The sequence below is a fragment of the Gouania willdenowi genome, chromosome 3 (genome assembly GCF_900634775.1).
Source record: "Gouania willdenowi chromosome 3, fGouWil2.1, whole genome shotgun sequence".
NCBI lineage: Eukaryota > Metazoa > Chordata > Actinopteri > Blenniiformes > Gobiesocidae > Gouania > Gouania willdenowi.
This window is the reverse complement of record NC_041046.1, coordinates 17,619,839-17,633,889: the sequence shown is the minus strand read 5'-3', so window position 1 is coordinate 17,633,889 and position 14,051 is coordinate 17,619,839. Positions and strand designations below refer to the sequence as shown.

Sequence of the window (14,051 nt, the reverse complement as noted above, 5' to 3'; positions counted from 1 at the left end):
GTTTGCTCGACTTTGAAATGCTACACTTTGAAAATCTAAGGTGTTTCTAAAATGGCATCAGGGCAGGAAAAAATAGGGGAAAATAAATCATCATAAACATCACAAGATTTACCGACTTAATGAATCAACCCAGAAGCTTGGAGCCTGGAGAAATTCTACCTAATTACGATACTATGAAAGTGGCCTGAAGATTCAGGGAATGACTGGTGTTCTCAGTATCGTCAAGCCCGTATCATGAGCCACTGGAAATCACCAATGGCCGACCTTTGGAAAGACAGCTACAAGTCTTCTAATCAAGCCTTCACAGACTAAAAAAGAACAATACCAACACCGTTCTCTTGAGATGAAATCCTCCTTCACCACAGCAGAAGGAAAGGATAGCGTTAGCATAATGGCCTCCGTCTGCTTCTGTCTTTGTGAAAGGAGGCAACTCACATGGTATTGAAATGAGGTCTGTTACCTGAGATTGCTTTCTGCCCAGCATGACTGAGCGGAATATCAAATGAGAGTCTGATGGACACAAAGCGGTTTTAGACCCTTTTGGCTCATTCATTGCTTTCAAGGCATGCTCTTTTTCTTTGGCCTTCCTCTTTTTTTCTCCCAACAATCTCCTTGTCCAAAAAGAAAATCTTCTTCGATATAAGCCATCCCAGGTACTGTCACTCTCCACAGGCTTTGTTAAAAGAGTTGCAGTATTGGGGGAGGCACCGAGGGGATTGAGCAAGAAGCTGGAAGCTTCTTTGCACTGAAGTTGTGGATTAGATGAGGTCGTGGGAGATAAGAAAATCAACCGCCAAATAAAAAGACAGAAGAAAGAGTTTCTATGTGTGATCAGTACACGTTTTTAGGGCTTAACACTGAGAAAAATAAGTTTCAGCCAATATAATAATTAGAATTAGGATTTTAATTAGTCATGAAGCAGTATTTGTCATTTTATTAATCATATTCTAGAGTATGATGAATTTGAACATTTCTTTATCTGGAAGCTGGAGCTTGTTTACATACACAGCATAAAATCCACTGACTGGGGAAGTCATTTCAGATGTGCATATGAAACACTTATGTTTGCAACATTACTGATCACTGATCTATTTTCAAAAAGTGGGGGAATTACCTGTCCCCTTGAGATATTCAATTAGTGGTCCAAGTAAGTTTTTGATTATATACATATATATATATATATTAAATTTTGTGTACTTTCCTACATAGGAATATTAGTAAAAACTATTATATATCTAACTACTGATAAAGTCAATACATTCCCCTCACATACATTTGGGATCTTATGCTGCGTTCACACCAAACGCGCTTTGAGCGTCAAAATCGTGCCTCACGCCCTTAGTTGGACACTTGTGCTCATTGAATCAGACGCTTGTCATTGAGCGTCAAAGATGCTCTGGATCTGCATCCAAACAAGTTGGGAAGAGAGCACGTTGAGGGGAGGGGCTTCTCTGTTGTCGGTGGTGTTCATACAATGGATGATATTGTGGCGATCAGTTGTTCATAATTCACCCAGTGACTGTGAAGTGGTGGGAAACATTATTGTGTTGAGAAGGCGGTATTTCCAGTTGGATGTATTTTGGTGTGACTCAGTGTGTGCACTGTGATGTTAGAGGACTATAGAGAAGTGTGGTTGAATGGAGAATAAAGTGTGGAGTTCCTTGCTGCACACGCCGCCTCAGACTCCTGTTCATCGACTCTACATTATCCAGAGGGTAGGGATGTAACGATTCACTCAACTCCCGATACGATTCGATTCACGACACTGGGTTCACGATACGATTCTCTCACAATTTATTTTACAAAATGGGACTGTATATAAATGACTGAAAAATATTCCTTTATTTTTTTTGGGAAAATACTGTACAATTTTTCATTGTCAAAAGAATCCCTTGATGAACTATTCAAAACAATGCAATTTAACTAAAAGTAAATCTTGAATGAAATAAATAAATGAATAATACAAATGAAGAAGCTTATTTTTTAAATTCTGGTTCGATAGTAAACAATACAAAACTGCATAATAGTTCTTTTTAAAAGTGCAACTGAAAATGTATTTTGTGCCTTAACAATTGGACTTACAAAAAAAAAAAAGTCATTTTACTGTATTTAGGGCAGATATTTGTTTGAACCAGCAGAGGGCGCTGGTAACCCAGTGGTCGGTTGGCATGCAGATATCTTGCAGTGAAGAAGAGATGCTATGCTAGCAGACAGAGCTAATAGAAAAACGTGACTTTTACAGAGATATTCGTGTAACATTACAGAAATTCTTTCAGTGCTAAAGGGGTAAGGAATCATTTATGAATATGTTTAAGAGTAGAAGGCGGCCAGAAAGAAAGTATTAGCAGATTTCGCCCGCCACCTACACTCGCCCTCTGCTGGTTAAAAAAAGTACTGCGATTCATTTTTCACAGCATCGATGTGAACCTTGATACCTATGAATCGATTTTTAACTGCCTTACGATTAATCGTTACATCCCTACCAGAGAGTGGCTTGGCTTTATTTGATAAATAAAGCCAGACAACGTCGTCGAAGGGCGCCTCAGTGCCGTTTCTGGATTCACCAGTGTTGTGATCGGATGAGAGTCGCTTTCAGCACTACTTCTGTCTCTCCCGTGCCCAGTTTGACGACCTGCTGACCCGCATCTGCGCTTGTATCTCCTTCCAGGACAACAACTACAGGCGCTCTATGCCAGCAGAAGAACATGTCCATCTGTCTCCGGTTAGTGTTGTTTTTTTTTCATTATTCTAAATTCGTCACGGTTGGGGAAAGCCCCTGATTGGTCGACGCACCGCGATATGCCGTAAAAGTTCAACGATCCAAACTCTAGCGCCAGCCGCGCTGGAGGCGCCAGACGCACGTCAAAAGCTTGAAATCTCAAAACGCACGTCATTCTCAAAATGCGCCGCACAGGAGGCGTGGGACGCATAGATGTATGTACACCTGATGCTTCTGACGCGTTTGATGTGAATGTGCCATTGTGCTGCGTTTACAACAGATGTGGCTCAAAATGTCTGCACGGCCTAGATTTTATACAAAGTCAATGGGAAGACGCACGAAGAGGCAAATTATTTTTCTGTTTTTCGGTGCGGTTTGATTCGCACAGCAAACGCGTTGGCCTCGGCATGCACGCTCCCCTTTTTCCGTGACATTTGTCATTCGCTTGAGTTAAAAATATTAAACTCCAGTGAAAGCCAATCAAACTTCTTGTTGTCAATGACGTCAGGCCGTCAATGCGGGAACTGGTCTTTTCACCCATTTTAGCATGGAGGGGAAAATAACGGTGGCGGTGTGTGACCACCCGGAGCTCTACAACTGGTCATCAGCAGATCCTGCTGGAAGTGGTCATCATGCAGGTGTAGCTCCTCAATAAAACAGTGAAACTCATCGAGATGGATGCGTTGCTGGTTAACCTGGCGAATCCCGGAACGCCGACATTGAGCGTTTTGACAGCTTCAGCATCCACAGAAGGCAAAGAGCAGTGATTTTACTGGAGTCCTCCATAGTTGATGGTGTAAAGAAAGGGAGTCTGGTTCGTGCCTTTTAAATATTAGCTTCAGACGTACATATGAAGCATATGTTGAATATGTTCATTGGAGAAGCATTCGCGCGGTGTCTCGTCGCGAAAATTTACACCGTGTCTGGTGTGAACGCAGCATTGGTCAACAGATCACAATTTGTCACACAAAGCTACAATTTTGGGTTTGCGTGCCCAGAGTTGTGGATTTGATTATCAGTCAAATTATTTCCCGTTTGGCTTATTTTGCTGTTTTTCTTGTCTGTGTTCTGTGGGTTTAGGCTCTTCTCTAGTTTTCTAGCCACTCTGTGTCTCGTCAGTGTAGCCTATGTATGGTTAGCTCCATTCATCTGCCAACGCATTGACAAGCGGGGGATTTTTTTGTTGTGCACCTAGGAATGGAGTCTACAGCATGTGTAGCTAGAAATCATGTAAATATTTCAATTATTTTTCACTGTAAACCTGTGAGGCAGATGTATCCAAGAAATACACCAGGGACCCACCTGGATGTGAGAGAAATATATCACAGGTCTTTGCTACAAAGTGGATCGATAGAGGACAAGAAGTGGTGGAGTACTCGCCTGGTAATAGCCTCAGCGCTCTGTCCTTGACAGAGACAATGGTCGCTCTTTGCTGTTTACTGAAGGGCTTCACCATGGCAACCGACATCAGTGGACAAGCATATTTGTGTTTGCTGAATGAAGAGATGGACTGGCCTTGTCGTAGTGAGGAAGCAGGAAATACAGACGCACAGGTTAAACTCCAAAACCCAAGTTTATTTAATTTGAACCTCAATGACTTAATGTCCCCATCCAATACATTCAGTATATACATTTGGCCACGAGAGACTGTACACAGATATGTTCTATTAGTGCATACATGTCGCATGAAAATGAACACTAAAGAAAACTCATACAGGCCACATAGACGGAGATATGCACGGGACAAGTGGACGGCTGCCAGTGCTTTACACACTGCACTCACACACCCAACACTTCTTCATGCATGCACGCTGTGTGTTCTGTTCACACACAAATAAGATTTAAGACACTTCTAAGGGAGGGGAGTGGGCTCTCATAGGGGGAAAAGATGTAGAAATGTGTGAAAAGTGCTTCTGCTGACTACAGCAAATCCCTCCTCACAGCCGTCCCTTCTCATTCCCTTCGTCATCCTCCGTTTCCCTTCCTCTAAAACCTAAGGCCACTCTCTGTGGGCAGCACTTAGCGCTGCTCGTCAGCAGCAGTAACAGAACAAAGGATACATCACACATTTTAAACACACAGTTCATTTCAATCTTGCATTTTATCTAATGATATCCTCTCTTAAAGAAATCTGTAGGTCCACATTTGACAATATATTCTCAGTAAAGCTGTGGGCGGTGCTCTGACTGCACCTGAAAAATAAACTGCTAAATACGTTCCTCTATCTCTTCTCATCAAGCCGATCCCATCACTTCTTATCACGATTACTTCCCGTGTGGACGTTTTTTGTACCATCACATTGGTCATAAATAATTCTCAGAGGCACAAACTCTGACCACTTTCCCTTTGAGTGGCTGCAGTTTAAGCGTTGCATAGCGTACAGTGGGGATATAGCCAAGGCTTGAATTGTATTTGTCGTATTTTCAGCGGCTTTGCTGACAAAGCTGATTTTTAAAGTGTTTGATCACAGCCAGTTTAGTTTATAGACTCCCTTTAGAGTTTTTTTTTTCTTCTTTTCTTTGTATGTTCTCAACCTACAACTGATCAAGCCAATATTTGGTCTTTTAGACGCGCTTCAAAGTGCAGCAAGTGTTGGCCAATCAGCTTCCTCTGGCTGGAGTCGGTGTGTTGTGTGTGTAATGAATTCAACAATTGAACACAGAGCTTCTGTGAGCAGCTTAAGGAATATAAGTAATAGAAAAAACTAGGAGCACCATGAAGCGTAAAAGAGAAACCACCAAACACACATTCTAATGTGTGGACAAATCTGCCACACGCGAATGTTTGGACACACACACACACACACACACACACACAAACACACACACACAGGCATTTAGAGGTTTGAATGCAACATGAAAGAGTGGCAGGATAAAGGAAGAAGTTCAGACAGGGTGATATGGTGATAGTGATTGATGACACCTTGGACTCCACGCTCCACAACGCTGATGGATCAGGAGACGGGAGGAGCAGATGGTGACATCCCAGTGGGAGCAATAGTTCAAACTGGTATAGGCAACAACATAAAGGCCAGGTGGGGTGGGGTGGGATGGAAGGGGCGGGCCCATATTACACAATCACTTTGGCACACAACAGTGAGGGCCAGGAGGGAATCTTGAGAGCAACAAAATGATTATCACAACAGTATAAACTACCAAAGAATAAATTACAGTCACAGAACAATTATTAAAAGCAGAACTCAAATGTTGGCTGATCTAGCGGATTGATTTGACCCATGCGTTATCATAAGGCATTAACTTTACTTTATTTTTTTTCTCTTACTTTAATTGACATCAAACATTGTTATGATAGAGACTGGACGTACGCTAACCAATCTAAAAAAACGAACTGTTTTTTATTTTATTTTTTTTTCAGAAATCTTAGTATAACTGTATTTAAAAACCTCATTCCTACAACAGATGATGCAATTTCAAAGGAAACTGGTGTTGAAGGGGGCGCATGGATCAATGTCTGCAATCCCATTGTACCTATTGATTCGCAGATGGGCGAACGGAATTGATTTTCTGAGGTAGACAATGCAGGCATATTTCATTCTCCTGATGCAGAGCCAGTCTAAGCGGGGGTGGTGGTGGGGGAGAGGGTGGTCATTTGGGCCATTTGAGCAGGCTCGGCTCTCCGGCCTTGGCCAATTCCACTGTGTCGGGTAGGGTAGGAACATCCATCACGCGCCCCGCACCTGTCTCACCGCTAAGATGCGTACACTGTCATTGGTGTGTTACACCCACTCAGTGATGGATAGCAGACAACATGCCATTCGACAGGATAGAGAGATCAAGTGTGAGCCACGCACGGGCCCCGCCGGATCTCAGCTGGAGGAGCACCAGTCATACGCAGGATGGCTGGTTCCACAAATACAGAACCCCACATAGATGAGACCACCCAAAGGTGCATCACGGGGTGTTATCTTACATTCTTCAAACCCCAAACGGATCCTAAACAAAGGAACAAGACAGGGTTTTTTTTTTCTTTTTTTTGTCACAAATAACACTCACAGGAAAAATAGGTACAACATTTATGATGAAAAAGTTAATCCTGGTGACTAATTTTAAGTTGTACCTTTAGTTTTCTATGTGTGTTAAGTGCTATAGGTATCCAACTCAACAATCAATGAAATGGCGTTTCTTAACAGTCAGTCTCTGATGGGACAAGCAAACGTTTGTAATAAATAAAATAAAAATACAATAAAATAATACAAACGTCTGCAAAGAAATGAGTCTGTGATGGTGCGAGACTTTACGATCAGCTCCACGGCTGCGTTCGTCTGGCCCGTAAGGTGTTCCGGATCAGCGGTTTGGGGGACGCCACGGTTCTTCTTGCCACGTCTCACCGGACACCAAACGTACGGATCCCAAAAGCCTGGTCGGATGAATGCTGCAGGGCTGGAACGCCTGCAGGAGATCCTCAGCACTATAGAGTCTTAATGGCCACGGGGTACAGCAGGGACATGTGTTCAGCACCTTTGATAGGCAGCTTGCAGTTGGAATAGAAATGGATGATCTCAGGCACGCTGTCGAAGGGGCAGCTGTTCTGGCCCAGGATGTACTTGTTCTCCTTGGTCCGTGACAGCTTCATGTGCATGAAGCCTTGACTGCTCCTGAAAACACAACAGGACAGAAATGACACAGCGTGATTAAACACAGGGAAGACTGGTTACCAAAGTTATAGAAAACAACTTTTTGGTAAATCTGTTTGTTTTGTAAAAGTGGAATTTTCTACCTGCTGATATCAGAGGAACCAACAGTTTTGTACTAATTTTAAAAACGAATTAAACTTTGGTTAGAAATTAGAATCGTCACAACATTGTAATGACAACTATCTACTTCAATTTGATTGTTTTACACAACAGAATTTTACACGGGGCTAGATGTTTAAAGGGGCAGTATTATAAAAATTCACTATATAATGGTTTTGCTACAGTGATATACATTCCATTAGCCTCATTCAGAGGGCCAACGTTGAAAAAGTTGTTTCCTCCCTCCCCTTGTTATTCCACATTTTGTAAAAAGTCAGCTCCAAACAAGCGAGTTGGATTTTTCTCCACTAATGCATCATAATTAGGAAACTCCTGGCTCCTCCTACCCCGCATAAGAATGTGAGCTCCTCCCTCTCAAACTACCTCACAGCTAAAACAAACATAGCAAAGGCAGGTTGATATTACAGTTGATATCTTTAAGTTCTGTTTAAAGATAATCCGAAGAGCAGCGTGAACGCTCACAATCAGTTTCATATTTATTAGCCGTTACACCACCTCATTTCACCTTTATGGGATGATGTGAGTTGTTTGCTACTAGGGATGTAACAATTCACTCAACTCCCGATACGATTTGATTCACGATACTGGGTTCACGATACGATTCTCTGACGATTTATTTTACAAAATGGGATCGTAGACAAATGATGACTGAAAAATATTCCTATATTTTTTTGGGAAAAAACTAGAAAATACTGTACTATTTTCCTTTTATTTTTCATTGTCAAAAGAATCCCTTAATAAACTATTCAAAACAATGCAATTTAACTAAAAATAAATTCTGAATGAAATAAATAAAGGAATAATACAAATGAAGAAGAAGCCTATTCATTTAAATTCTGGTTCTATAGTAAACAATGCAAAACTGCATAATAGTTCCTTTTCATTTTAAAAGTGCAACTAATAATGTATTTTGTGCCTAAACAATTGGACTTAAAAAAAAAAAAAAAAACAGTCTGCACTGTATTTGCATCAGATATTTGTTTGGACCAGCAGAGGGCGCTGGTAACCCAGTGGTCAGTTGGCATGTAGCTATTCTAACAGTGAAGAAGAGATGCTATGCGCTAGCAGACAGAGCTAATAGAAAAACATGACTTTTACAGATATTCACGTAATACAGATATTCTTTCGGTGCTAAAGGGGTAAGGAATCATTTATGAACATGTTTAAGAGTAGTAGGCGATTCTGCTCGCCGCCTACGCTTCTGGACAAGAGAAGGATAAATAGTATCGATATGAACCTTGATACCTATGAATTGATTTTTAACTGCCTTACAATTAATCGTTACATCCCTATTTGCGCCCCAATGTGACCGGACAAAACAATGGACTATCTTTAATGAACTAATCCTGTGGTCAGACGAGTGAGGAGGAGAAGGAAGACTGTTAATTATTTACTCCCCTGCTGCCGTGATAAACACACATGTATAAAGGCCCAAAAAACAGCCTGTTTTTAGGAGCGCACTGAAAGTGACTTTTCAGAGGGCTAAACTCCAGAAAACAGGCCAGATACCATGTTGTTGGGGTGATTAGAACAATACTAGATGAACAACACAACACAACACAACACAACACAACACAACACAATGGTAATAGAGGGGATTATTTTCAAAATAAAATACTCCGGATCAATAGAGGTTATCCTGGAGGAAAACACTGACCTTCAGGAGCCCCCAGCGGGCCCATTTCAGACTATATCCAAAAACCACATATTCGTACTCTGGAGGACCGGACCTTTCTGTTGATACAACGCTTGGCCTGATGCAAGCATTTTTAAAAGTCGTATTAAAAGTGCTCGGATCGGGCCACTTCATTTATTCAGTTGTCTGAATAAACGAAACCTTAACATGCTAGAATCTTGCTGGAATTACTACGCGGAAGTCAAGGAAACTTCAAAGGAAACATCAAAGCGATCAGCAGAAGCCTCTGATGAAGACTGGCAGTTGACTGTCAAAACATATCAGCAGATCAAAGTGGATGCCCTATGTAAAAGGTATATTTCTTATTTTTTAGGTGTGGATATGTTTTCTTATGTACAAGTAAAAAAAATCTTAATATTTTTTGGATTTTGTTTGACTTTCATTTTAAAGTTTCAGAATGAACAGAAAATACATTCCATTGAAGAAATCCAGCAATGCAACACCATGGGGGGAATCATATCCAATCATTTTCAAGATAAATTACAGACGATGGAGGAACAATAAAAATAAAATATGGATACATTTTGATAGTAAACTTGAGATATTTCCATGTGGCCCAAACCAGTGCACCACAACGCTGTACACAGGAAGATTAGAGACTTCCATCCTCAGAGCCACATTCCCAGTACAGCTTTTTAACTAACTCAGAAACACTAAAAGCCTCAATTTATGACACACTCAGCAGATTAACCCTCCGTGGCAGCCCCTCAGCAGTTATGGGCACAGCAGCAGCTCCTGACAGGATGTGAGCGTGTTCTCAAAGCTGGATTAGCTGCTATGTGTTTGGACCTGTCTGGGGATGAGGCTAAAAGGCAGCTTGCTTAAGGTGTTGGGCAGGGCCGAGCCAAAGCCCACAGGATAAATCACTTACGGTACAGCAATAAACACACATAATTAAAAGCTCCCCCTGTGATTCTACCAGAACTACATCCATGTTTTAATTTTCCCACTTTAAGAAAGATTTTAGATGAGGAAGGTGAGAAAAAAACAAAACATTTTTAAGCAACACAACGATAAGCTTAAGCAGGAGGATTAACAAAACTATTTCTAAATCACAGGATTAAAGATTGTTTCTTATCAATAATATTTTTATTCATAATAATAACTACAATTAAGATAAAATAAACTTGGTCTGTCCTGAAGCAGTGACATGAATTATATTATATCTTACTATTATTGTAATCATCATCATCATCATCATCATCATCGTACTATTATTATCAATATCAATATATTTTATATATTCATTATATTTATATTATATTATCAATAATATTATCATTAATGATTATCATGTAATGATAATATTATTATTACATCACACCTTTTGTGATTATTATTATTATTGATATCAATATATTTATTGAATTGTATATATTCATTATATTTATATTATCAGTAATATTATAATTACATCACACTTTTAATGATTATTAATATTATTATTATTACTACTACTACTACAACTGGTAATAACAACAACAGCAATAATAATAATAATAATTACAATTAATCCTGAAGCAGTGACAGAAATTCTATTATTCTTTATATCTTTATTTTCATTATCATTTTACTATCAATATATTTATATATTATATGTATACCACATGTATTTACTCCATCAACAGGAAAAGCTCATTTGTTTTTTTTGATCAAAATGAAACATAATGAAAAACATCAGAACATGATGAGGTTAGCATTCTTTATCCCACATCATTGTTTTTATACTTGATCAATCTTTCCGCTCACAAATAAGTCGTCGATGCAAATGAGGGGACGAAAGAGGAAAAAACAGGATTTTCTCATTTCTCCAGAGTGACTAAGTACAGTCTCAGAGAGATACAGTATATGCATGTGTTTCTTGTAATGCTCATTATCTGCAGAGAACAGCAGCATAAACCTGGCTGTAGGCACCTTAAACGTGACCGAGTCCTTTCTCTACTTATCTGGTAATTGCATGTGTGAAGCCGGAGGATGTGTTTTCTCCCTATTGCACCGTGAAAAAAAGCCCAGGAAGGAGATAAGACAGCGGTACAGGGTTCAGTTTGGGGACGTACATTGAGAAAAGTAGCACGTTTATGTCCCGTGATTAGATACCTGTTTTTAAGATTAGTGTGATTGGTATATCATTCGAGATCAGAGAGCGAAAGAAACGTGTGAAGATATTTTTCTTTGGTTTCTGATTTAAGCGTTGCAACATGTCATTGCAGAGAATCCTGACGAGTTGACACAAATTAAGAGCTATATTATAAATGATTAGTCCTCCGGCACAAACACATGTAGTTTTTCTCTCGCTCACGTTCAGGTTGCCCTTCAGAGCTTCTTATCTTGTTGCGGTTGTGCAGGGGCCACAAAGCGTCCCCACAGACAATATAAACATGATGCCATTATGTCGTTTTGCTGTTATCATATCCTGTTGTTTGTGGCCTTTTTTCTCTCGTCCAATCAGGATTCATCGTGTCGGGCAGGTTTTCCATCAGCATCATGACTAGGATTTGACAGCTTATCTGCACTTCCACTATATTGGATTGTTAATAAATGATACTTTCGGTGTTATTAATGCCTGACACTAGAAAAAGCTGTTCTCTGCAAAAATAACCATACTTGGGGTGGTGTTTAGCTCAGTGGGTAGAGCGCCCGCCCCATGTACAGAGGCTATAGTTCCTCACCTGCAGCGGGTCCAGGTTCGATTCCCGGCCTGGGACCCTTTCCTGCGTGTCATTCCCTGCTCTCTCTGACCCCCTTTCCTGTCAAGCAACTGTCATATAAAGGCCACTAGAGCCAAAAAAAAAAATCCTTTAAAAAAAATAAAAAAAAAAAAAAAAAAAAAAAAAAAAAAAAAAAAAAAAATAACCATACTTGGCTGAAATGTGACAACATTTTACAGTATTGTAGAATCATACAATATTATATGATGTCAATTTAAACAAGCTTTTGTTGGAACAATCACTGGCATTGTAACCTTCGATGATGGGGTCAATTACATTTTTCAAGTGCAATTACGTCTTCAGTTATCCATGTTCAATTACAACTAATTTATGATTACAGTAACCAGCATTTTTTCCAATAACAATTAAAATTATTATTTTTATTTTTATCCTGTCAGTCAATTACAATTACATTCTCAATTGCTAAAGTTCAAATTCAATTAATCACAATTACTGAGCCATTAATAAATAACCCCATAAAAGGTGAGGTTCCTCCTGTGTTAGCTTTCTGTTAGCATCTCTCATGCTAACAGGTCACTTTGACTCATGTCTTAAATCAGCTGTAAAATGCACTAAAAATATGATCTATCGTCTAACATGTTCCACATCTCTTAGTTACATTGTTAGGCTTCATAATCAATACAAATATTGGTATTAATGTCTTTGGTGTGAGCATCTGAGCCTTTTTTCTGTCACTGTACCCCTCAATTTCCATTGGTATCTGTCATTGTGTCCTTGGGCAAGGCACTTTACCCACATTGCCTAGTATGAATGTAGTGTGTGAGTGAGTGTTGGTGGTGGTCATAGGGGCTGATGGCGCACTATGGCAGCCTCGCTTCCGTCAGTCTGCCCCAGGGCAGCTGTGGCTACAACAGTAGCTTACCACCACTAAGTGTGGAGTGAAATAATAATCCCTTAATTCTGTAAAGCGACTTTGAGTGTCCAAAAAAAGCGCTATATAAAATTTATGCATTATTATTATTATTATTTATTTTAAAAAGATAATCAAGAGAACTGAAATGTAGTGGAGAAACATATTTTGATAATTGTTAACTACTATTATTGTTAACAGAACTTTAAATTAAATTGTAGTTTTTTGTAATAGAACTTCCATGCTAATTACAATTACAAAGTCAATGATCTGAACTCAATTACAATTCAGTTATGATTACAACAGCAACAGATATTTTCAATTACAGTTACTATTATAATTAGTCCATAATTGTAATTAATTATCAATTACAAAATTACAATTATAAATGATTAGTATCAGTAGCTCAGTACAGATGATGTAATTCCTGCAATAATTTATCTGCAGTCAGTGCTTTTTCTGTATTTGTTCTGTTTTATGCTCCTAAATATCAGACTAACTTAGCTACTGTGTGTGTGTGTGTGTGTGTGTGTGTGTGTGTGTGTGTGTGTGTGTGTGTGTGTGTGTGTGTGTGTGTGTGTGTGTAGTGGTTTCAGCCACACACTGTACGTGGGACAGAGTGAAGGCTGCCATGGTGATGTTTTTATGAGTGACAAATTGGTTACACTATGTCGAGCGCACTTCCTCAACTGCTGCCATTTCTGTCAAAACTGAAACTGCTGTTAGGAACAGTGGTTTTCCTAGTTTACTGAATAATACCAAAAAAAATGCACTTTCATAATCTTTGCATGCAATTTTTTTTTTTTTTTTTTTTTTACTATGCCACAAAAAAGAGATTTATCTGAAAGGAATTACTGGCGAAATAAAGGTAATAAAATAAAAAAAAAAATTATATATAGTTGCAGGTTTAATGGAACATTTTCTTCAACATCTCCTGTTTCTATTCACAGCTCATTACATTATAGCTTCATCAGCACTTTATGGGATATTAGGATAAGGCCAAATACAAATCAAATTCTAATTTTGGACAATTTTTAAGTTTAGTCCTGAAAGGATATTTTCAATGCATATATTTGATTGCACAATAAGATATGAGCTTAAATGCATGCATTTTACATCATTATTTAGTGACAAAAACCTGAGCTTATAAAAATGGTTAATATCATTATTAACAAACTCTGATTTGAGATTTTCTTAATCAATTGCATACATTAAAACCATGCAAATCATTGGAGCGTTCACTGTGGCGACCTCTGAGGGGAACAGCAGAAAGGAACCAAGGG

The 14,051-nt window shown here is 39.2% G+C and overlaps 1 protein-coding gene across 6 annotated transcripts in view; it reads right to left on the bottom strand.

Annotated features, from left to right (window-relative positions):
* Positions 1–5,157: 5,157 nt before the first annotated feature.
* Positions 5,158–14,051, bottom strand: part of shf (Src homology 2 domain containing F) — a 140,860-nt gene continuing 131,966 nt past the window's right edge. For all 6 annotated transcript variants that reach the window (XM_028435678.1, XM_028435661.1, XM_028435687.1 and 3 more), the window contains one exon: positions 5,158–7,334. In XM_028435678.1, the coding sequence (XP_028291479.1) occupies positions 7,148–7,334 (187 nt within the window). In that variant the 3' untranslated portion in view covers positions 5,158–7,147. The remainder of the gene's footprint in view (positions 7,335–14,051) is intronic.